Source organism: Sceloporus undulatus, chromosome 7 (assembly GCF_019175285.1).
Source record: "Sceloporus undulatus isolate JIND9_A2432 ecotype Alabama chromosome 7, SceUnd_v1.1, whole genome shotgun sequence".
NCBI lineage: Eukaryota > Metazoa > Chordata > Lepidosauria > Squamata > Phrynosomatidae > Sceloporus > Sceloporus undulatus.
The window spans coordinates 23,927,572-23,942,394 of NC_056528.1; the positions used below are offsets into that span (position 1 = coordinate 23,927,572).

The 14,823-nt window shown below is 47.4% G+C and overlaps 1 protein-coding gene across 3 annotated transcripts; it reads left to right on the forward strand.

The window, feature by feature from the left end:
* Window positions 1-518: 518 nt before the first annotated feature.
* HNRNPM (heterogeneous nuclear ribonucleoprotein M) lies at window positions 519-14,415 on the forward strand. Of its 3 annotated transcripts, XM_042479894.1 has the most exons (16): window positions 520-700; window positions 2,458-2,630; window positions 5,540-5,592; window positions 6,441-6,448; window positions 6,542-6,635; window positions 7,349-7,549; window positions 7,752-7,905; window positions 8,636-8,685; window positions 8,819-8,879; window positions 9,696-9,797; window positions 10,505-10,549; window positions 10,806-10,880; window positions 11,414-11,512; window positions 11,722-12,572; window positions 12,915-12,966; window positions 13,712-14,415. In XM_042479894.1, the coding sequence occupies exons 1-16, from the start codon at window positions 549-551 to the stop codon at window positions 13,873-13,875; spliced, it is 2,334 nt and encodes a 777-aa protein (XP_042335828.1). In that variant the 5' UTR covers window positions 520-548; the 3' UTR covers window positions 13,876-14,415. The 3 variants fall into 3 exon arrangements, with proteins under 3 accessions (XP_042335829.1, XP_042335828.1, XP_042335830.1); XM_042479895.1 differs by lacking the exon at window positions 10,505-10,549 and having other exon boundaries at window positions 519-700; XM_042479896.1 differs by lacking the exons at window positions 520-700; window positions 5,540-5,592 and having other exon boundaries at window positions 2,497-2,630.
* Window positions 14,416-14,823: the final 408 nt, after the last annotated feature.

The following is a 14,823-nucleotide window of genomic DNA, read 5'->3' on the forward strand; positions in this document are numbered from 1 at the left end:
GGAGCAGGGATGCCATTGATGCCTCAGTGGGAATAACTTCCTAGTAACTATTTGGGCTTTTATTCTTTCAAGGCAGACAACAGAAGGGATTTTAATCAGATGCTATCAAGAAACAATGAACTTTGGTTGAAGGCAAGGAGCACTTCCGGTTGGGGCCGGAAGTGGTTTGCTCCATGTCTATGCCTGCCTGCGGGTGAGGACGAAGAGAGAATATGGAAAAGGGGGCGTGGCTCTCTTGTCTTTCCTTCTCATCGGCTAAGAAGTGAAGCAGCGTCTCTTCAGCGCATGCGCAAACGTGATGGGCCTCAGAGAGTAAGCGTGGCTTGAAAGTAGAGTCAGCGCGTGCGCAGCAGAAGGGAAAAGGTAATGAACCGGCGCATGCGCAGAAAGGAGGAGTTTTAGAGCGAGAGCGCGGGTATGGCTTGGAAGTAAACATTCTGCGCATGCGTAAAGGCGAGGGATCGTAGGGAGTGAGTGGGCGTGGTTTGAGAGGGAGGTGGCGGCGCATGCGCAGTCTGCTCCGCGCGAGCGAAAAGGAGCGAGAGAAGATGGCGGCGGTTGTGGCGTCGGGCGGCTCTGTGTCAGTTTTGGAGAGCGGACCCAAAATGGCGGAGCACGGCGGCGGAGGAGGGCTGGGGCCGGCGGGAGTGGCGCCGAACGGGGCTGGCAACGGCTTGGGCGACGTCGGGATGCCCAAGAGGTGCGGAGGAGAAGGGAGCCTCTGGTGGGGAGGCCTCCGCCGGACAAAGCGGCCGAGAGAGAGAGGGCCTGGGCCCCGTCGCTCTTCCATAGCATAATAATAATGGCACCCCGATATTTCCAACCTTTAAGCCTCTTCCAGCCTCGCCGCGGACCCTCGGGTCTAAATGTGGAAAAGCCGCAGATGACCAAAACCACATTTTTACCCGAGAGAACACCTCTCTAGGAACCTCTAGGTCCTCCAGGGCAGCTCTATGGTCAGCATCCGCTAGAGATTGACCATAGAGTTGCGCTGGAGGAGCTACAGATGCCTTAGGATTCTGTGATTCCTCTCTAGGCATCTTTAGAGCCTTGGTTCAAGTCGACCATAGAGTTGCGCTGGAGGACATAGAGATTCCTAGAGAGAACAGATTAATAAGATCCATGGATGTTAAAGCTGCAGATGTGGAGGGATGAGTGTAGTATCTGTGGAGACCGCTTTGCCTGCCTTGGCTCAGTGCTAGGGAATCCTGGGAATTGTAGTTTATTGTGGCATCAGAGCTCTCTGGCAAAGAAGGTTCAGTGGCTCACAAAACTACAGTTCCCAGGATCCCCTGGCATTGAGACGGAGCAGCTATATAATAATTAATTATTATTATAATGGTCTCAAACTGGATTATTGCTGCCATCGGTTTTGGACTACAGCGGCCTTAAAACGGTGGGCTTTTTTTAAAGGCAAGATTTGGGTTAGGTTTATATCCTGCCTTTCTCCCCAAAATGGGAATCAGGGCGGCTTGCAATAAATTAAAGCATTTGTTTACTAAAGTCAAAAGGAACTAAGTACAAACACTGATTTTAAAAACAAGGTTAAGCCATCTTAAAAACGTATTTAAAGTATAGCTACAATAAAAGGTTTTTGCTAATTGTAATTTAATTGTATTTTAAGGGGGGTGGGATTGAATTTCAAGTACCTTTGTTAATACTGGAGTTCTTGTTTTAAAAACGGTCTTATTTGAGAGACCACACAACAGCATCATCCTATTTTCTTTTCTATTTGGTTGCTTGCAGACTTACTTAATTAACAATATAGTTCTTGCTTTTAAGCATCTGCCTCTTAAACTCCAGTGTATTTCAGCCGTGGGCCCAGTTTTAGAATGGATACCTGGATGTAGGAATCACAGTGCCTGGGAATGTAGGAACTCGGTTGTTTAACCCGCATAACATCCAAGGCTTTTCCAGAAGTCATGATTTTGTTAAAGGGCTGACCCAGTTCTGTCCCAGAGGTCCCAAAAGGAGCATTTGCAGGGTTCCTCGGTGGGGACTCAGAAGTTATACCTGTAGTGCGTTGCTTGTAGTCAAATACAACTCCCAAATCGGCAGCCTCTTCACTACAATCCCCCTTTGGCCGCCATGCAAAATCCTGTGGGATCTTGCCAGATTAAGAAATTAAAGGCTAGACCAGTGATTCCCAAACTCTGGCCTTCCAGGTGTTACGGACTTCAGCTTCACAATGTCTGGGGCTTCTGGGAGATGAAGTCCAAAACAGCTTAAGGACCAAAGTTTGGGAAACACTGGGCTAGACTGTAGAAGAAAAAAGTCTGTTCTCACTCTGTGGAAACGTAACTATTAAAAAGAAGAGGTTTAGGTCCACAACCTTGCATTTATGAGTGGCCACTAGACAATATGGCTGCTGTTGACAAGGCCAGCCCTTGTGGGGTGAAGGCTGGGGCTTTGGGGTGCCTAAGGTCCTGTGATTGTAGCCCTCTTTCCTGTTTGCAGTGAAGGGGACCGTTCCAACATGAACGAGAAGAGGAAAGAGAGAAATGCCAAGCGGGGAGGAGGGAGTCGCTTTGAGCCCTATGCCAGCCCTTCCAGAAGGTACCGGGCCTTCATTACCAACATCCCCTTCGACGTGAAGTGGCAGTACCTCAAAGACCTGGTCAAAGAGAAAGGTAAATGGCTCTGCGGGGGCCTGAGTTGGGTGCCTGTGCTCCTTCCCTGTGACCGATTTCCTTGTCCAGGAGGCAGGCAAGTGCCTGAGGTGATTTTGAGTAGCTGTATTGAGTTTGAGCAGCCAAGGGTTTTTGAGCGTAGGCTCTCTTGGCATTGCATGCTAGCTGCTGGGCCTTCCTCGCAAGATACATCCTTTGTGTGCGGGTGTTTGGCAGTGGCTAAGAAGGCTTCAGAGCAAAAGAGCCATTTTAGTATTTTGGAAGAGTCAAGCCTTTTATTATTGGGGGCTTGGTGTTAGTTGCATTTAAAAAAAAAGAAGAAGCTCTTTTGAAGCCTTTCTGGACAATTTGCCCAGTGACTACTGAGGAGGAGGGCAGCAGTCTCCTTTGTGGTTGATGCAATCTTGCATTCGTTGTGGAATACTCCAGAGCCATTTCAAGAGTTGAATTCAACAGGGAGATGGATGGATTGGCTTCTGTTACTTTTCCCTCTTTCGATTTTGCAGAGGGTATATGCATCACAGTTGGCTTACTGTTTTTCCCATGTTTATCCTTTTACCAAAACATCATAGATCCTTCAGGGAAATTTGGCAGGGGATGTGATCCTAAATATGGTCTCAAAAATTGTTTTCACAACCCCTCTTTTCCCCAAAATAGTCAAAGCAGGCAACACATAAATGGAACCCACCTATAATCAGTTGGGAAGTTCCAGAAATAAAGGGAAATGAATAAAAATCTCCATCTTCCTGGGGGGTATCTCTTGAAATGTTTAAATTGGGAAATATATTTTTGGGCCGCTCACTTTGAAGCTTAGGGTCCAGTGTGCACCTGTAGCTTCAAGTGGAGTATCATGGCTAATGGGTGTACGAGTCCAAGGAAAGCATTTCAAACACCGACCTGTGAGTGGTGTGTGGGCCATTCATAATTAGATGTGAACACTCACCAGGGTGTGTTTGACGCACCAGAAAATCCCAACAGGGCTCAGTAGTTGCTGGATGATTAGATGGAACTGTCCAGTCCTCCTTCCAGTGATGGTTTTGTTACATTAAACTATGAATGGAACATTGCTTGGGAGGTGGACATGACAGTTCTTGACCTTACCCTGTGTGTGAAACATTGGTGAATAGGAGTGTTTTGTGTGCCTAGATGTGTACTTGCTGCCAGCGGCACATTGAACTTGTGCCAGCTGTTTCCTGGCCTTTTTCTCCAGTTCACCTGGGCGCAGGATTCGGATGCGAGACTCGTTTCCTCTGCTCAACTGATTATCCCTGCAGGCGCTCCCAGGAAGCAACGGGAGAAGCCTCTTTCTATTCTGTGCAGGGGAACTGAGTGTTTTATGTGCAGGCGGAAGTGTTATTGGGCTTTGTGACTTACAGCGCAGATTCTGCGTAAGTGGCATTCCTGAAAGATGCTTCTCCAGCCCTCCCTTCTGCCAAATGTTTGCTTCGGCAATCTGAAACAAATATCTTTTTGAGACAAATCTCCATAGCGCCAAGATGTGGGAAGGTGGCTCTTAAAAATGGTTAGAATTGGTATGTAAGAATTACAGGGCCCTGGCTGCAGGTTTGGGAGGAGCCGATAAATGGAGGCGACAGACTGCTCTTCCATCGCTCAGCAATCGTGGGATTCTTTAACGCCTTTAATCATGGGAGCCTCCCTGACGTGTCTTGGTGCCAGTAAGTATGGTTTAGGAGTGTTGTGGTCTGTTCAGAACTCTCACCTGTTCAATAGTTGCCCCTCTTGGTGAAGTCATTTCAGTTTATCATTTGTTGGTGAAACCTAAGCATTATAGATGTGCAGTATGTTCTCCTTATGACTCTAGCTTTCAGACCAGTGTTCTTGATATTCTTCCAGCTGACCTCATCCAGAATTGAATCCAGTTAAGATTCTTTGGGGTATTTTTTTAATGCATTGATACCAATGTAATGATACAAATAGTGTCATTTGGGACACTTTTCTCTTTTTAAGTGTTACTTTAGTCCAGACTGAAGAGAATTAGAACACATAGCAGGAACCAGGATTCCAAGTTGGCCAGTTCTTAAAATGAGACAGGCATGCGTTCCTGCTTTGCAAACGTCTTATTTTCCATGGCTTTTATATCTTCAGTTCATTTTTTAGGTCCAGGTTGAGGATAGTTTCTGTAGATGTGGAAATGGGATGTAGAAAGAGCTGGGTGTTGTGTTGGCTACAAGTCTGAAGCTGGGTGAGAAGGACCCAAGTTTGGGTTGCTTTCTTGTTCTCCTCTGTCTCAGGGTTGTGGGGATGGAAATGGGAATCTGAATGTATCATCTGTATTACTTTGGAAGTAAGTAAATAGGATAATCGGTTAAGTTTGTGATAGACCTATACATGCCAGCTTTTAAATTATTTTAGCAGAGGACACATTGTGTGTGGAAGATCCGAAAAGCTTCATGGCTGCCTTGGGGGAAGAAGGAAGCCAAATCTGGAACTGGATACTCTGCTTCCTGTACTGCTTAAGGCAGTCTTCACCTTTTCAGATTGGAGGCAAGGCATGCACACACACAGAGCTAGAATGGTAGTTATCAGTGTTGGCACATTGGATTTCAAAGATTTGTCTAAAGAGCGCTTGTGAGCAATCCATGCAGGTTTCCTATTTCTTGGTGTTCTGGCAGCTAGCAGGCATTGAAGAGCCCAGGAAGACTGAGAAGTGGGAATGGAATGTGTGTCAGCGAAGATGGAGAAAATCAAGAATCCGTGTTGACTCTGGTTCACACAACATACTGCACAACTGTAATGCCAGGTTGTAGTGGATTGACAAACGTGGAGTGTTCCTGGGCTTTCTAATAAGGCAGAGGCTCCATATAAGGTTGTTGACGACTGTTCTAAATCCCCCTTGTTTTCTTGGCTTTCTCCCTTGGTCTATGTACCGTCTGGAATCTCATTTGTAGTTGGTGAGGTAACATACGTGGAGCTCTTAATGGACGCTGAAGGAAAGTCAAGGGTAAGTCTTTGAGAGCATTTCTTCTGTGGATTTTTACTACATGACAAATGTAACTGTTCTGGTGGTGTGGAATCCAATGAACTTGGGCAATGTAGTGTGTGTGTAGTACACCGGTTCTATCGTCGGCGCTGCCCCGGGGCTACAGTGTGGTAGCGGTGGTGGGATGGGGAGGAGGAGACAATGGAAAGGGGCTTGGTAGGCCCAGCAGCACCCCTCTGCTGCGCTCCTTTGGTGTTTGGCTGTATGACTTAAGCATGGGTCCTTGTGCACACTCACTGGTATATGAATGTCAAAAACCTAGCTTAAATGTTTTCTTGTGGTTCTTGTCGCTGACCTTTGTAAACTTGATGTGGAAGAGAGGTTGCATAAATGTCAGAATTCCATGGCAGTCTTGTGTCTAAATGTAAACATGGAAGAAAAGAGTAGCTCTTGTAGGCGCCAGTGCTTGTCAGCTCAGTGGGAGACGGTCCCCGAATCTTCCCTGAAGGCTGATTTCTGGACTAGAGTGGCAACTAAGGGCTTGGTGTCAAGTAGGAGCTTAGAAGAGTGACTGACGTCTCTTGAGTGGAGCTGGAGTCTGTGCTGCCCTTTGCCACTTCTGTGTCTGCTCTCTGGCCATGTAAAGGTAGTTGCTGGAATTCAGGTAATGCGGCAGTTGTGCTGTTGTTTCAGCAGCAAACCTTTGACTGAATGATCCTAAAAAAAAACCCCAAACAACTGTTTTAAAATAACTCTTTTTAAGATTGTTCTGCCTTTAGCTCTTTACTGACTTTTGTTTCCCCCCTCCCTTTCCCTCCCTCCTTGCTCTCTGCTCTTCTCTGCATGACATGGAATTTCTGCTCCAACAGGGATGCGCGTAAGTATTCTCCCCCCATCCCACTGTTCACTGAGACACAATGTTTTGAGCATCGTTGGGATGTACTGACTTGTCCTTGCATTTTGCCTGCAGTGTTGTTGAGTTCAAGATGGAAGAGAGCATGAAAAAGGCTGTGGAGGTCCTCAACAAGCACAGCCTCAGCGGGAGGCCTCTGAAAGTGAAGGAGGTATGGCTTGGAAGGCCAGCTGTGGCCCTTGCATAGCTCTGTGCATTCCCTTGTATTTTGTTCTGCCCTCATGACTCACTTTCACCAGGAAATATGGCAGACGAGGTATTTGGACCATGCTGGTTCTTCTTGAGATGATTGACCTGTGCCTGGTCTGCACTGACACAATGATAGTGACACAAATATATTAATGCTGCCAGCCTGCCTCTTAACTCTTTCAGTCAAAGAAAATATCTCCTCGTTAAATTCATCCTAACCCTTCATGACCTCTGCTTAGGGAGTCAGGTTGCTGCTTGGGTCCTCTGAAAACAAGCTTCTCTCGATAGCATTAAGCCGTCTTCATTTCAGTGGTACGCCAGGATGCAAGCAACACTTGCTCCCATTGTTGCCTCCTTCCCAGTTTTCCTTAGGATGGTGGTGCCTGCAAGAGCATGCATCAATGTGGATCCTTTGCTGCCTTAAGAGATGCAGCAGAAACAACTTTAGAGTATGAGGCCATAGCTTTTATGGGCTTGGCTCAACCTGCTGTGTTCTGTGCAGCCCACAGCCTCTTCAGCTGATGAGCAAGCTTTGAAGAAGGTGCCCCAAGGATGCCATTCAGGTGCAGCCAAGCTCTCTTAAAGGATTTTTCCTGGCTTGACCCTGAGTGCCATTTCTGTCTAGCCATTCCACAGTCAGACACTTGAACTCAACCATTGCCCTTTGTCTTATAGGATCCTGATGGAGAACATGTCAGGAGAGCTGTCCAGAAAGCCATGTCTGTATCCGGCAGTGGGATGGGGATTGGGCCTGGCCCCGGGGGCCCTGGGATGGTCAACATCCCTCCCAGCATCCTCAACAACCCCAACATTCCCAACGAGATCATCCATGCCCTCCAGGCAGGCAGGCTGGGAAGTACTGTCTTTGTGGCCAACGTAAGTGACCTCTGATCCTGTGCTCATGTCTTTCATAGTCACATATGGGCTGGGGCTGGTGGCAGATAGCTCCTCTACTTGGAACTCATAACACTAGTGCCTTGTTTCCTATTTTAATAGTCTGTAAGCTATTGGATCTTTTATCTTGAAGCATCACAGCCTGGTTCTTTACTTTCTTGAGTGACGTATACTCTTCCCTCAGCTGGATTACAAAGTAGGCTGGAAGAAGCTGAAGGAGGTGTTCAGCATGGCCGGTGTGGTTGTCCGTGCAGACATCCTTGAAGACAAAGAGGGCAAAAGCAGGGGGATTGGCACTGTGACCTTTGAACAGGCCATTGAAGCTGTCCAAGCCATCTGTATCCTTTCTCATGGGTGTGCTTTAAAAACAGACCAGTGGGATCCCATCATGTGGACACCAGCTTCTGATCTAATAGATCCTTCTTATCTCTCTTTGGATTTTGAACTTGCTTTACCATCCTTAAAACAAAAAGTAGCAGGTTCTGTCTTTTCGTTTTCTGCCACCAAATAGTCTGACAATTCAGACAAGAGAGTGCAGGAAAATACCTGGATGTGAAAAATAAATTTGTACTTTTGTGATTATGATGTTTTGTTTTGTTTTGTTTTAAATCATTAAAACAACTCCAGCAGGTACTGAGCCCGCTTTTATGTCTCAGAACCTTCTGGGGTTGCATAGACTACTAAAATAAGAAACAAAAACTACAGAGTTGCCAGAGGTCTCATAAATGAATGCTTTTTGATATTAGTGCAGAAAAGAAATTCTTGCTCCTGGAGGCTTCTGAGAGCAGCAGTTCACTCCTCCTCTCTCTCTGGCTATAAGAAGGTTGGCCTGATGGGTCTGGGAAACTTGAGGCTGCCAAAACATTTTTTCAAGGGTTACTTATTTTGCCCATTGCAAATGTGAAGTGTAGTGTGGAAATTCCTGTGGACTCTGACCTTAGACAGCAACAGGGAAGCATTGAGATGAGAACAGAGGAATGATGGTTGCTGGATGCTCTTACAACTGCCTCTCTCTCTGGGTTTCCCTTGGTCCAATCTGTGCTGTCTTCTCCTTGACCTAAATGCCAGCTATGTTCAATGGGCAGCTTCTGTTCGACAGACCAATGCATGTCAAGATGGTAAGGATACGTTTTAAAAAATATAGTTTCTTAATTTCTTGAAAAGTTTTCTCTCCCTGCAATGCACTGTACTTCCCCCCTTCTTTTCTTCTGTCTCTCCATTGACATCTTTGTGTTCTGCCTATTCTTTCAGGATGAGCGAGCCTTGCCAAAAGGGGACTTCTTTCCTCCAGAGAGGCCACAGCAACTTCCTCGTGAGTATCACCATCGTGTAAAAGGCATGGCTAAGATAACTGGAAGCTCTTCCTCTGGGAGCTCTTGGGGAAGCCAGTTCAAAACAGGTGCCCTCTGCATGTTTTGGACTACAGCTCCCATGATTCCCACCCCACTGTTGCTCCTTTCATTGATGATGAGGGAAGGATCTGCAGCTCCCATAATTCTTTACCACTGGCTGGGCTGACTGAGTCTTATAGGACTTCCAGTTACCTTTGTAGGCCTACAAGTTGCCCTTGCTGTAAAGCAGGGTGGGCAAAGGTCAGTCCATGAGCTGCATATGATCCAGGACCATTTTTGTTGCTTACAAATTATATGTATGTGTGTGTGTGCATGCGTGCACATGTGCATGCATGCATCTAAATGTCCATTTCCCACACTTTTTTGCCTGCCCTGAAGAGGCCTTTTAAAAACAAAACAAAGCGCGGACTTCCCGTTGTTTAAAAAAAGGCTTCTCCTGGGCTTAAAATTGCCCATGGGGGCCCTAGAAATGTGGCAGAAGTGCTCCCCACACCCCTAGTGGGCATTTAGGGACAATTTTTTGTGTGCGGTGAGAATGCAGCCCTCCAAGGTTTCCCGGGGCCAATGATATACCCCCTCCCAAGCCTCAGTTGCCAACCCCCACTGTACAGAAATCCTGAGTGGTTGCCTTTCCCTAAACAAATCCTGGGAGTGGGCTAAAGGGGTGTGTTGGGCAGTTCTTTGCAGTCCCTGCCTCCTTGCCACCTGAAACTTGTGCTTTGCCACTGAAGGTTTGCATAGATACTGACCAACGGCTTTTGACCTTCTGCTTCCAGATGGACTCGGGGGCATCGGCATGGGCTTGGGGCCAGGAGGGATACCTATCGACGCGAACCACTTGAACAAAGGGCTGGGGATGGGCAACCTGGGCCCTGGGGGTGAGTGAGGAATTGTGGCTGGCCTCCTTGTTTAAATACTCCCCTCCTTCCCCACTGCTTCCCTGTGTTTGTTCCCTGCTGCTTTCCCTCATGTGTTTGTCATGCTTCAAAATATTACAACTTCTGTTCTGTTCTCTGCTTCAAGAAGCTATTCCTCATGGTTTTGAATGCTTCTGAGAGTTCAGGCATGCTTCCATCTTGGCAGATTTGGCTGGTATTTAATTTGGAGAGGGGAAGATTGAGATGTGACGGTAGCCATTTTGAAATATATGAAGGGATGTTGTGTAGAGATGGAGTCAGCTTGTTTTCTGCTGCTCCACAGACTAGAACATGTTCCAGTGGATTGAAATTCCAAGAAAAAAGATTCCACTAAAATATTAGGAAGAACTTCTTGGCTGCAAGAGTCTCTTCTTGGTTGCAAGATTGTTTGATTCTGTGAATGTGCTTTGGCTGCTGGAATAAGAGTTCATATATTTTTAAAGATGGCTGTCATGTCACCTCTCTATTTTCTAAGTTAAACAGGCACAGCTTCCTAAGTGATTCCTCACAGAACTTGGTCTCCAGACCTTTAACCATCTTGGAGTCCTCCAGAGGTCCCTGTTGAGGAGGGAGGAGGCTCCACTGGAAAGGGCTCTTTGGGTCAGGCCCAAACTGCCCACCTTTGGAGTCTAATTCCTATTCCATTGGTTGTCCTCTTTCTTTTCTAGGCATGGGGATAGAAGGCTTGGGTTTTGGAATGAACAAAATGGGAGGTAAGTGGCAGGGCTTGGCATAAAATGCAAATGGAAAACTTAGGAGATAATGTCAGAACAACTGCTCAAACAAGTGCTAAAGCATCTTTCAAGTGTGTACATTCTTGGCATCTTTAATGCATGACACCTCTTCTCTCTCCTCACCCCCAGTCCCATCCTGTGGCCTGTTTCCTCTGGTTTTCTGTACTTATTTTCTCTGTTCAGCTTGTTATTCGCACTATGTGGGCAAAATGTGATATGTTTTTCCTCCTGTCAGGGATGGAAGGCCCTTTCACTGGCATGGAGAACTTGGGCCGTTTTCCTTCTGGGATGAACCTTGGCAGGATGAATGGTAAGAACCTCGTGCGATGTATGGATGGGTTGAAAAAGAAATGCTTAGATGGTCCAGCACTGCTTAAGCAGAGCTTTGGGGAGTGAGTAGAGTTGGCTCATTGAGCGAAGAGTGCAGAAGGTTTTATAGCTGAAAACCATTAACCCGATTCCTTCCACTGCTGCAGAAGAACAACCCAGCAGAGCTCTTTTCATGTATTTCTTGAAAGCTTAGGCAGAATTTAAAGTGAATGGAAATGTTGGTATCTGCTTGTCTGCTTTATTTTGAGAGTGGAACTGAGCAGTGGCAGTCTTAACGCTGTGGCATGTACTGGAGATGATGAGAAACAGGCTGCCAGTCCAAAAGGTGTTTGGTTGCCTGTAGTTTTGCTAGAGGCCACTGACTCCCCCTTGTTGGAAGCAGAATCTAGTGTGTGGGTTTTGCACCTGATTCAGCTGGCTGCTGTTTCTGGGCAAGTTTGTTTGGTGTTTTATGTGTCATGTGTGTGTTCTGGCATAAGACTAATGTATGTCCTCCTGTTCATTCCTTTTGAGAAATGGACCGTGCAATTGGGGGTGGCTTTGAGAGAGACTTCCCAAGAAACGAAATGGGAATGCCCCGTAGTTTTGGAGATACTCTGGAAAGGGGAATAGGTAAGCCAAACGCCTTACTCTGTAAGCACAGCTCCCTGTCTAGAGCAAATGTCACCATTTGCAGTTGAAAATTGAGATGGGGTGGGGACAGCTATGGAAAACAAAAGCCATTCCTTGGGGCTATTTGCCAGAAAGCAAAATCGGGCCAGCCAGTGCTTCATTGTGTGTTTTCTCTCTCTTTCTTTGTTCGTTCCTTCTGTCTTTTCCAGGTGGGGGTGGTGGAGCAAGCCTCCCTGCCATTGATCGGATGGCTCCCGGCCTTGACCGCATGGCCACTGGCCTGGAAAGGCTCCCCTCTGGCATGGGGCATGGGATAGAAAGGGTGGGCTCTGAGATGGACCGGATGGGGATGGTGCTGGACCGGATGGGTTCCGGCGTGGATAGGATGGGGTCAGGCCTTGACCGCATGGCCCCCCTGGGGATAGACCACCTTGCCTCTGGCATGGACCGCATGGGGGCAGCAGGCATGGAGCGGATGGGGGCTGCAGGGATGGAGCGGATGGGAGCTGCTGGGATGGGCTTTGGCATGGACCGTATGGGCTCAGCCATCGACCGTGTGGGCACCACAATGGATCGGATGGGGGCTGCTGGTGTAGAGCGGATGGGGGCTGCTGGCATGGACCGCATGGGTCTGGGCATGGACCGCATGGTCCCGGCGGGGATGGGCCCAGTTATGGATCGGATGCCAGCAGGGCTGGAGCGCATCGGGGCTGCTCCTCTTGATCGGATGGGCCTAGACCGCTTGGCAGCCACCAACATGGACAGGATGGGGTTGGAGCGCATGGGAGCAGCCGCTGCAGCTGCCGCCGCAGCTGCCGCCACTGGCATGGAGAGAATGGGGCCTGCCATGGGGCAAGGCCTGGGCGGGGCAGGGCTAGACAGGATGGGGCTGGCCATGGGGAGCACCTTTGAGAGGACCATGGAGATGGACCGGGGAAACTTTGCCGCCGCCGCTGCCGCTGGGAACTTTGCTGGAGGCCTGGGGTCCGGCGGACCTGTTCCTGCCACTGCTGCCACCGTTGGGGTTGCCAGGAAAGCCTGCCAGATCTTTGTGAGAAATGTAAGTTGGGGCAGCACAACACATCACATCAGAGGAGAGGGTTGTGCTCTTTCCAGTCTGGTCATTCAGAGAAGCCCATGAATGGGGGGGGGGGGGTGTCATTAACCTGAGCCTTGGGAGAACATGTCAGCCTTCCCCAACAATGTGCCACTTTCCCTTGGTTGAATTTCATTGTGGTTGCAGGAGTTGGTTTTCAGGTTGGGGAAGACTGGAGTCCACCTGGCCAAACCTAGCAAGCCCTGCATGAACGACATGAAGCATAGTATTTGGAAAAGGAAGCCCCTGGAGGGCAAGGGTCTCCTTGTGCTGCTTGATGATCATCTTGGTTTTTGTTTTCCCCAGCTGCCTTTTGACTTCACATGGAAGATGCTAAAGGACAAGTTCAATGAGTGTGGTGAGTAACTGAACTGTAGATAAAGCTTGAATTGTTGCAAGAACAAGGGAATTTCATTCGCTTCTGAGTGGGGAAGAGTGAGGTGTTTCATAAAGCTTTGGTTGGTTCTCTGTTTGCAAGCAGATAAAGCAGTTTTGGGAGATCTGTTGGTCCCTCCATTTTGGCCAAATGGCAGGACATATGTGCCTGTCAGTGTCTCACTGACTATTGCTTCCTCAGCAGCTCCTTCTAAATGCTTTTTTCCCCTTAAATATTCCTTCCATCTCATTTCTCAGTTTTCAGTGAGGAGTGTAGAAATTATCATGGGTGCCACCCTCAAATGAAAGAAACCAGAGCAATAAACATTTAAGAATTAACATTTGTGAAACCAGGGGCCTACTAAATACCCTCAAGGTGGAAGATCCTGCCTGATCTTGGTAGCTAAGGATCAGGCAGGATCAGCTAAGGAGGGTCAGCCCTGGTTAATACTTAGATCAGAGATCACCTAAGAAGTTCCTGTGGGGTAACAGTAAGTTGACAGGCGACTTGAAGGCACATTTACACACAAACCATTTAAAATGTTTTAATGATAGATAAATAAGTAATCCTCAGCACAGCATTCCAGGTATCAGTAGTACAGTTTACGGAGTCATGGTAGTGTTGATAGTAATTACTACAAGTTGACAGTAAGCCCTGCATTCTTATTGTTAAAACGTTGACAGCAGAGTTCAGGCAGAGCGGGGGCTAAGGATGAGTTTTCCGGCAGGTCATGTCCTGTATGCAGACATCAAGATGGAGAACGGGAAGTCCAAAGGGTGCGGTGTGGTCCGCTTTGAGTCCCCGGAAGTCGCAGAGCGAGCCTGCCGCATGATGAATGGCATCCAGCTCCGTGGCAGGGAGATCGACGTGAGGATCGACCGCAACGCTTAAAACTGGAAATGTTTAAAAATACGAAGGCGGGGAGGTGGGGAGAGAGGAAAAAGGGTTTGGTTTGTACCTCTTTTCTTGTTGATACTTTTAAAAAAACATTTGCCTGGATGTAAAGGTAGTGAAACTATACTCAGTTGCTTTCCGGAGTAATTTTAATTCCCTTTTTTAAAATAAAATTTTACTGTCTTGGGGTTTTTTGTTTTTGCATTGGAGCTGTAAACATGCACTATCCTGGTTCTTTGTAGCTGTCACATTTGTTCAGTTTGATGACGTATTCCAGTATGATTTTGAGTAATGAAATTTTGCCCGTAAGCCGTAGCTTTTCTATCTTCCGCTCATCCCCGGCTGACAGGAGAACCTCTGTGGGTCGAGGGAATCTTTTCAAGGAAGCAAGTAGTGAATTGCCCGACTCTGGAAAGTAGTTTGTTGGGAAATTTCTATGAATTTAAGTGTATTTGGGGGGAAGGGATTGTATGGTTAGGACACAAAGTCAGACCAAAACCACATTTGTATGTCAATAATAAAAGTGTTTTTGTGTGACTTAGTATTGCACTGTGTTGACTTTTGTCCTGTAATTTGAAGAATCGATGGGTCGGGGGATTCATAGGATCAGAATACAAGATGGAAAGAACTGCAACGTCTGCTTAATCCAATCCTTGCCATGGAGGAATCACCCCTGAGAGAAGATGCCAAAATAGGAGAGTCAACTGTCATCTGAAGTAGCCTGTTCTACTGTGGAGCTGCTCTTACGTCCAAGAAGTGCTTCCTCACAGTTGGCTGGAATCTCTTCTAATTTGAACCTGTTGGATCCTGCCCTGACACTGAAGTACTACTCTCCTGGGCTGCAGATGGACCTTGACTAAGGGATCTGGACCTTGGCTGTAGTGCAAACGGCGTATTTTCCTAGCACAAGTAAAGTTAAGGAAGCATTAAGCCTGTCCCACACAG

What these genes read in the sequence shown, in the direction of transcription:
- HNRNPM (XM_042479894.1), top strand. Translation starts at nt 549, where the DNA reads ATGGCGGCGGTTGTGGCGTCGGGCGGCTCTGTGTCAGTTTTGGAGAGC. An exon ending in GAACCTTGGCAGGATGAATG is followed by an intron (nt 10,881 to 11,413) that starts GTAAGAACCTCG and finishes ATTCCTTTTGAG; the next exon opens with AAATGGACCGTGCAATTGGG. An exon ending in GGACAAGTTCAATGAGTGTG is followed by an intron (nt 12,967 to 13,711) that starts GTGAGTAACTGA and finishes GTTTTCCGGCAG; the next exon opens with GTCATGTCCTGTATGCAGAC.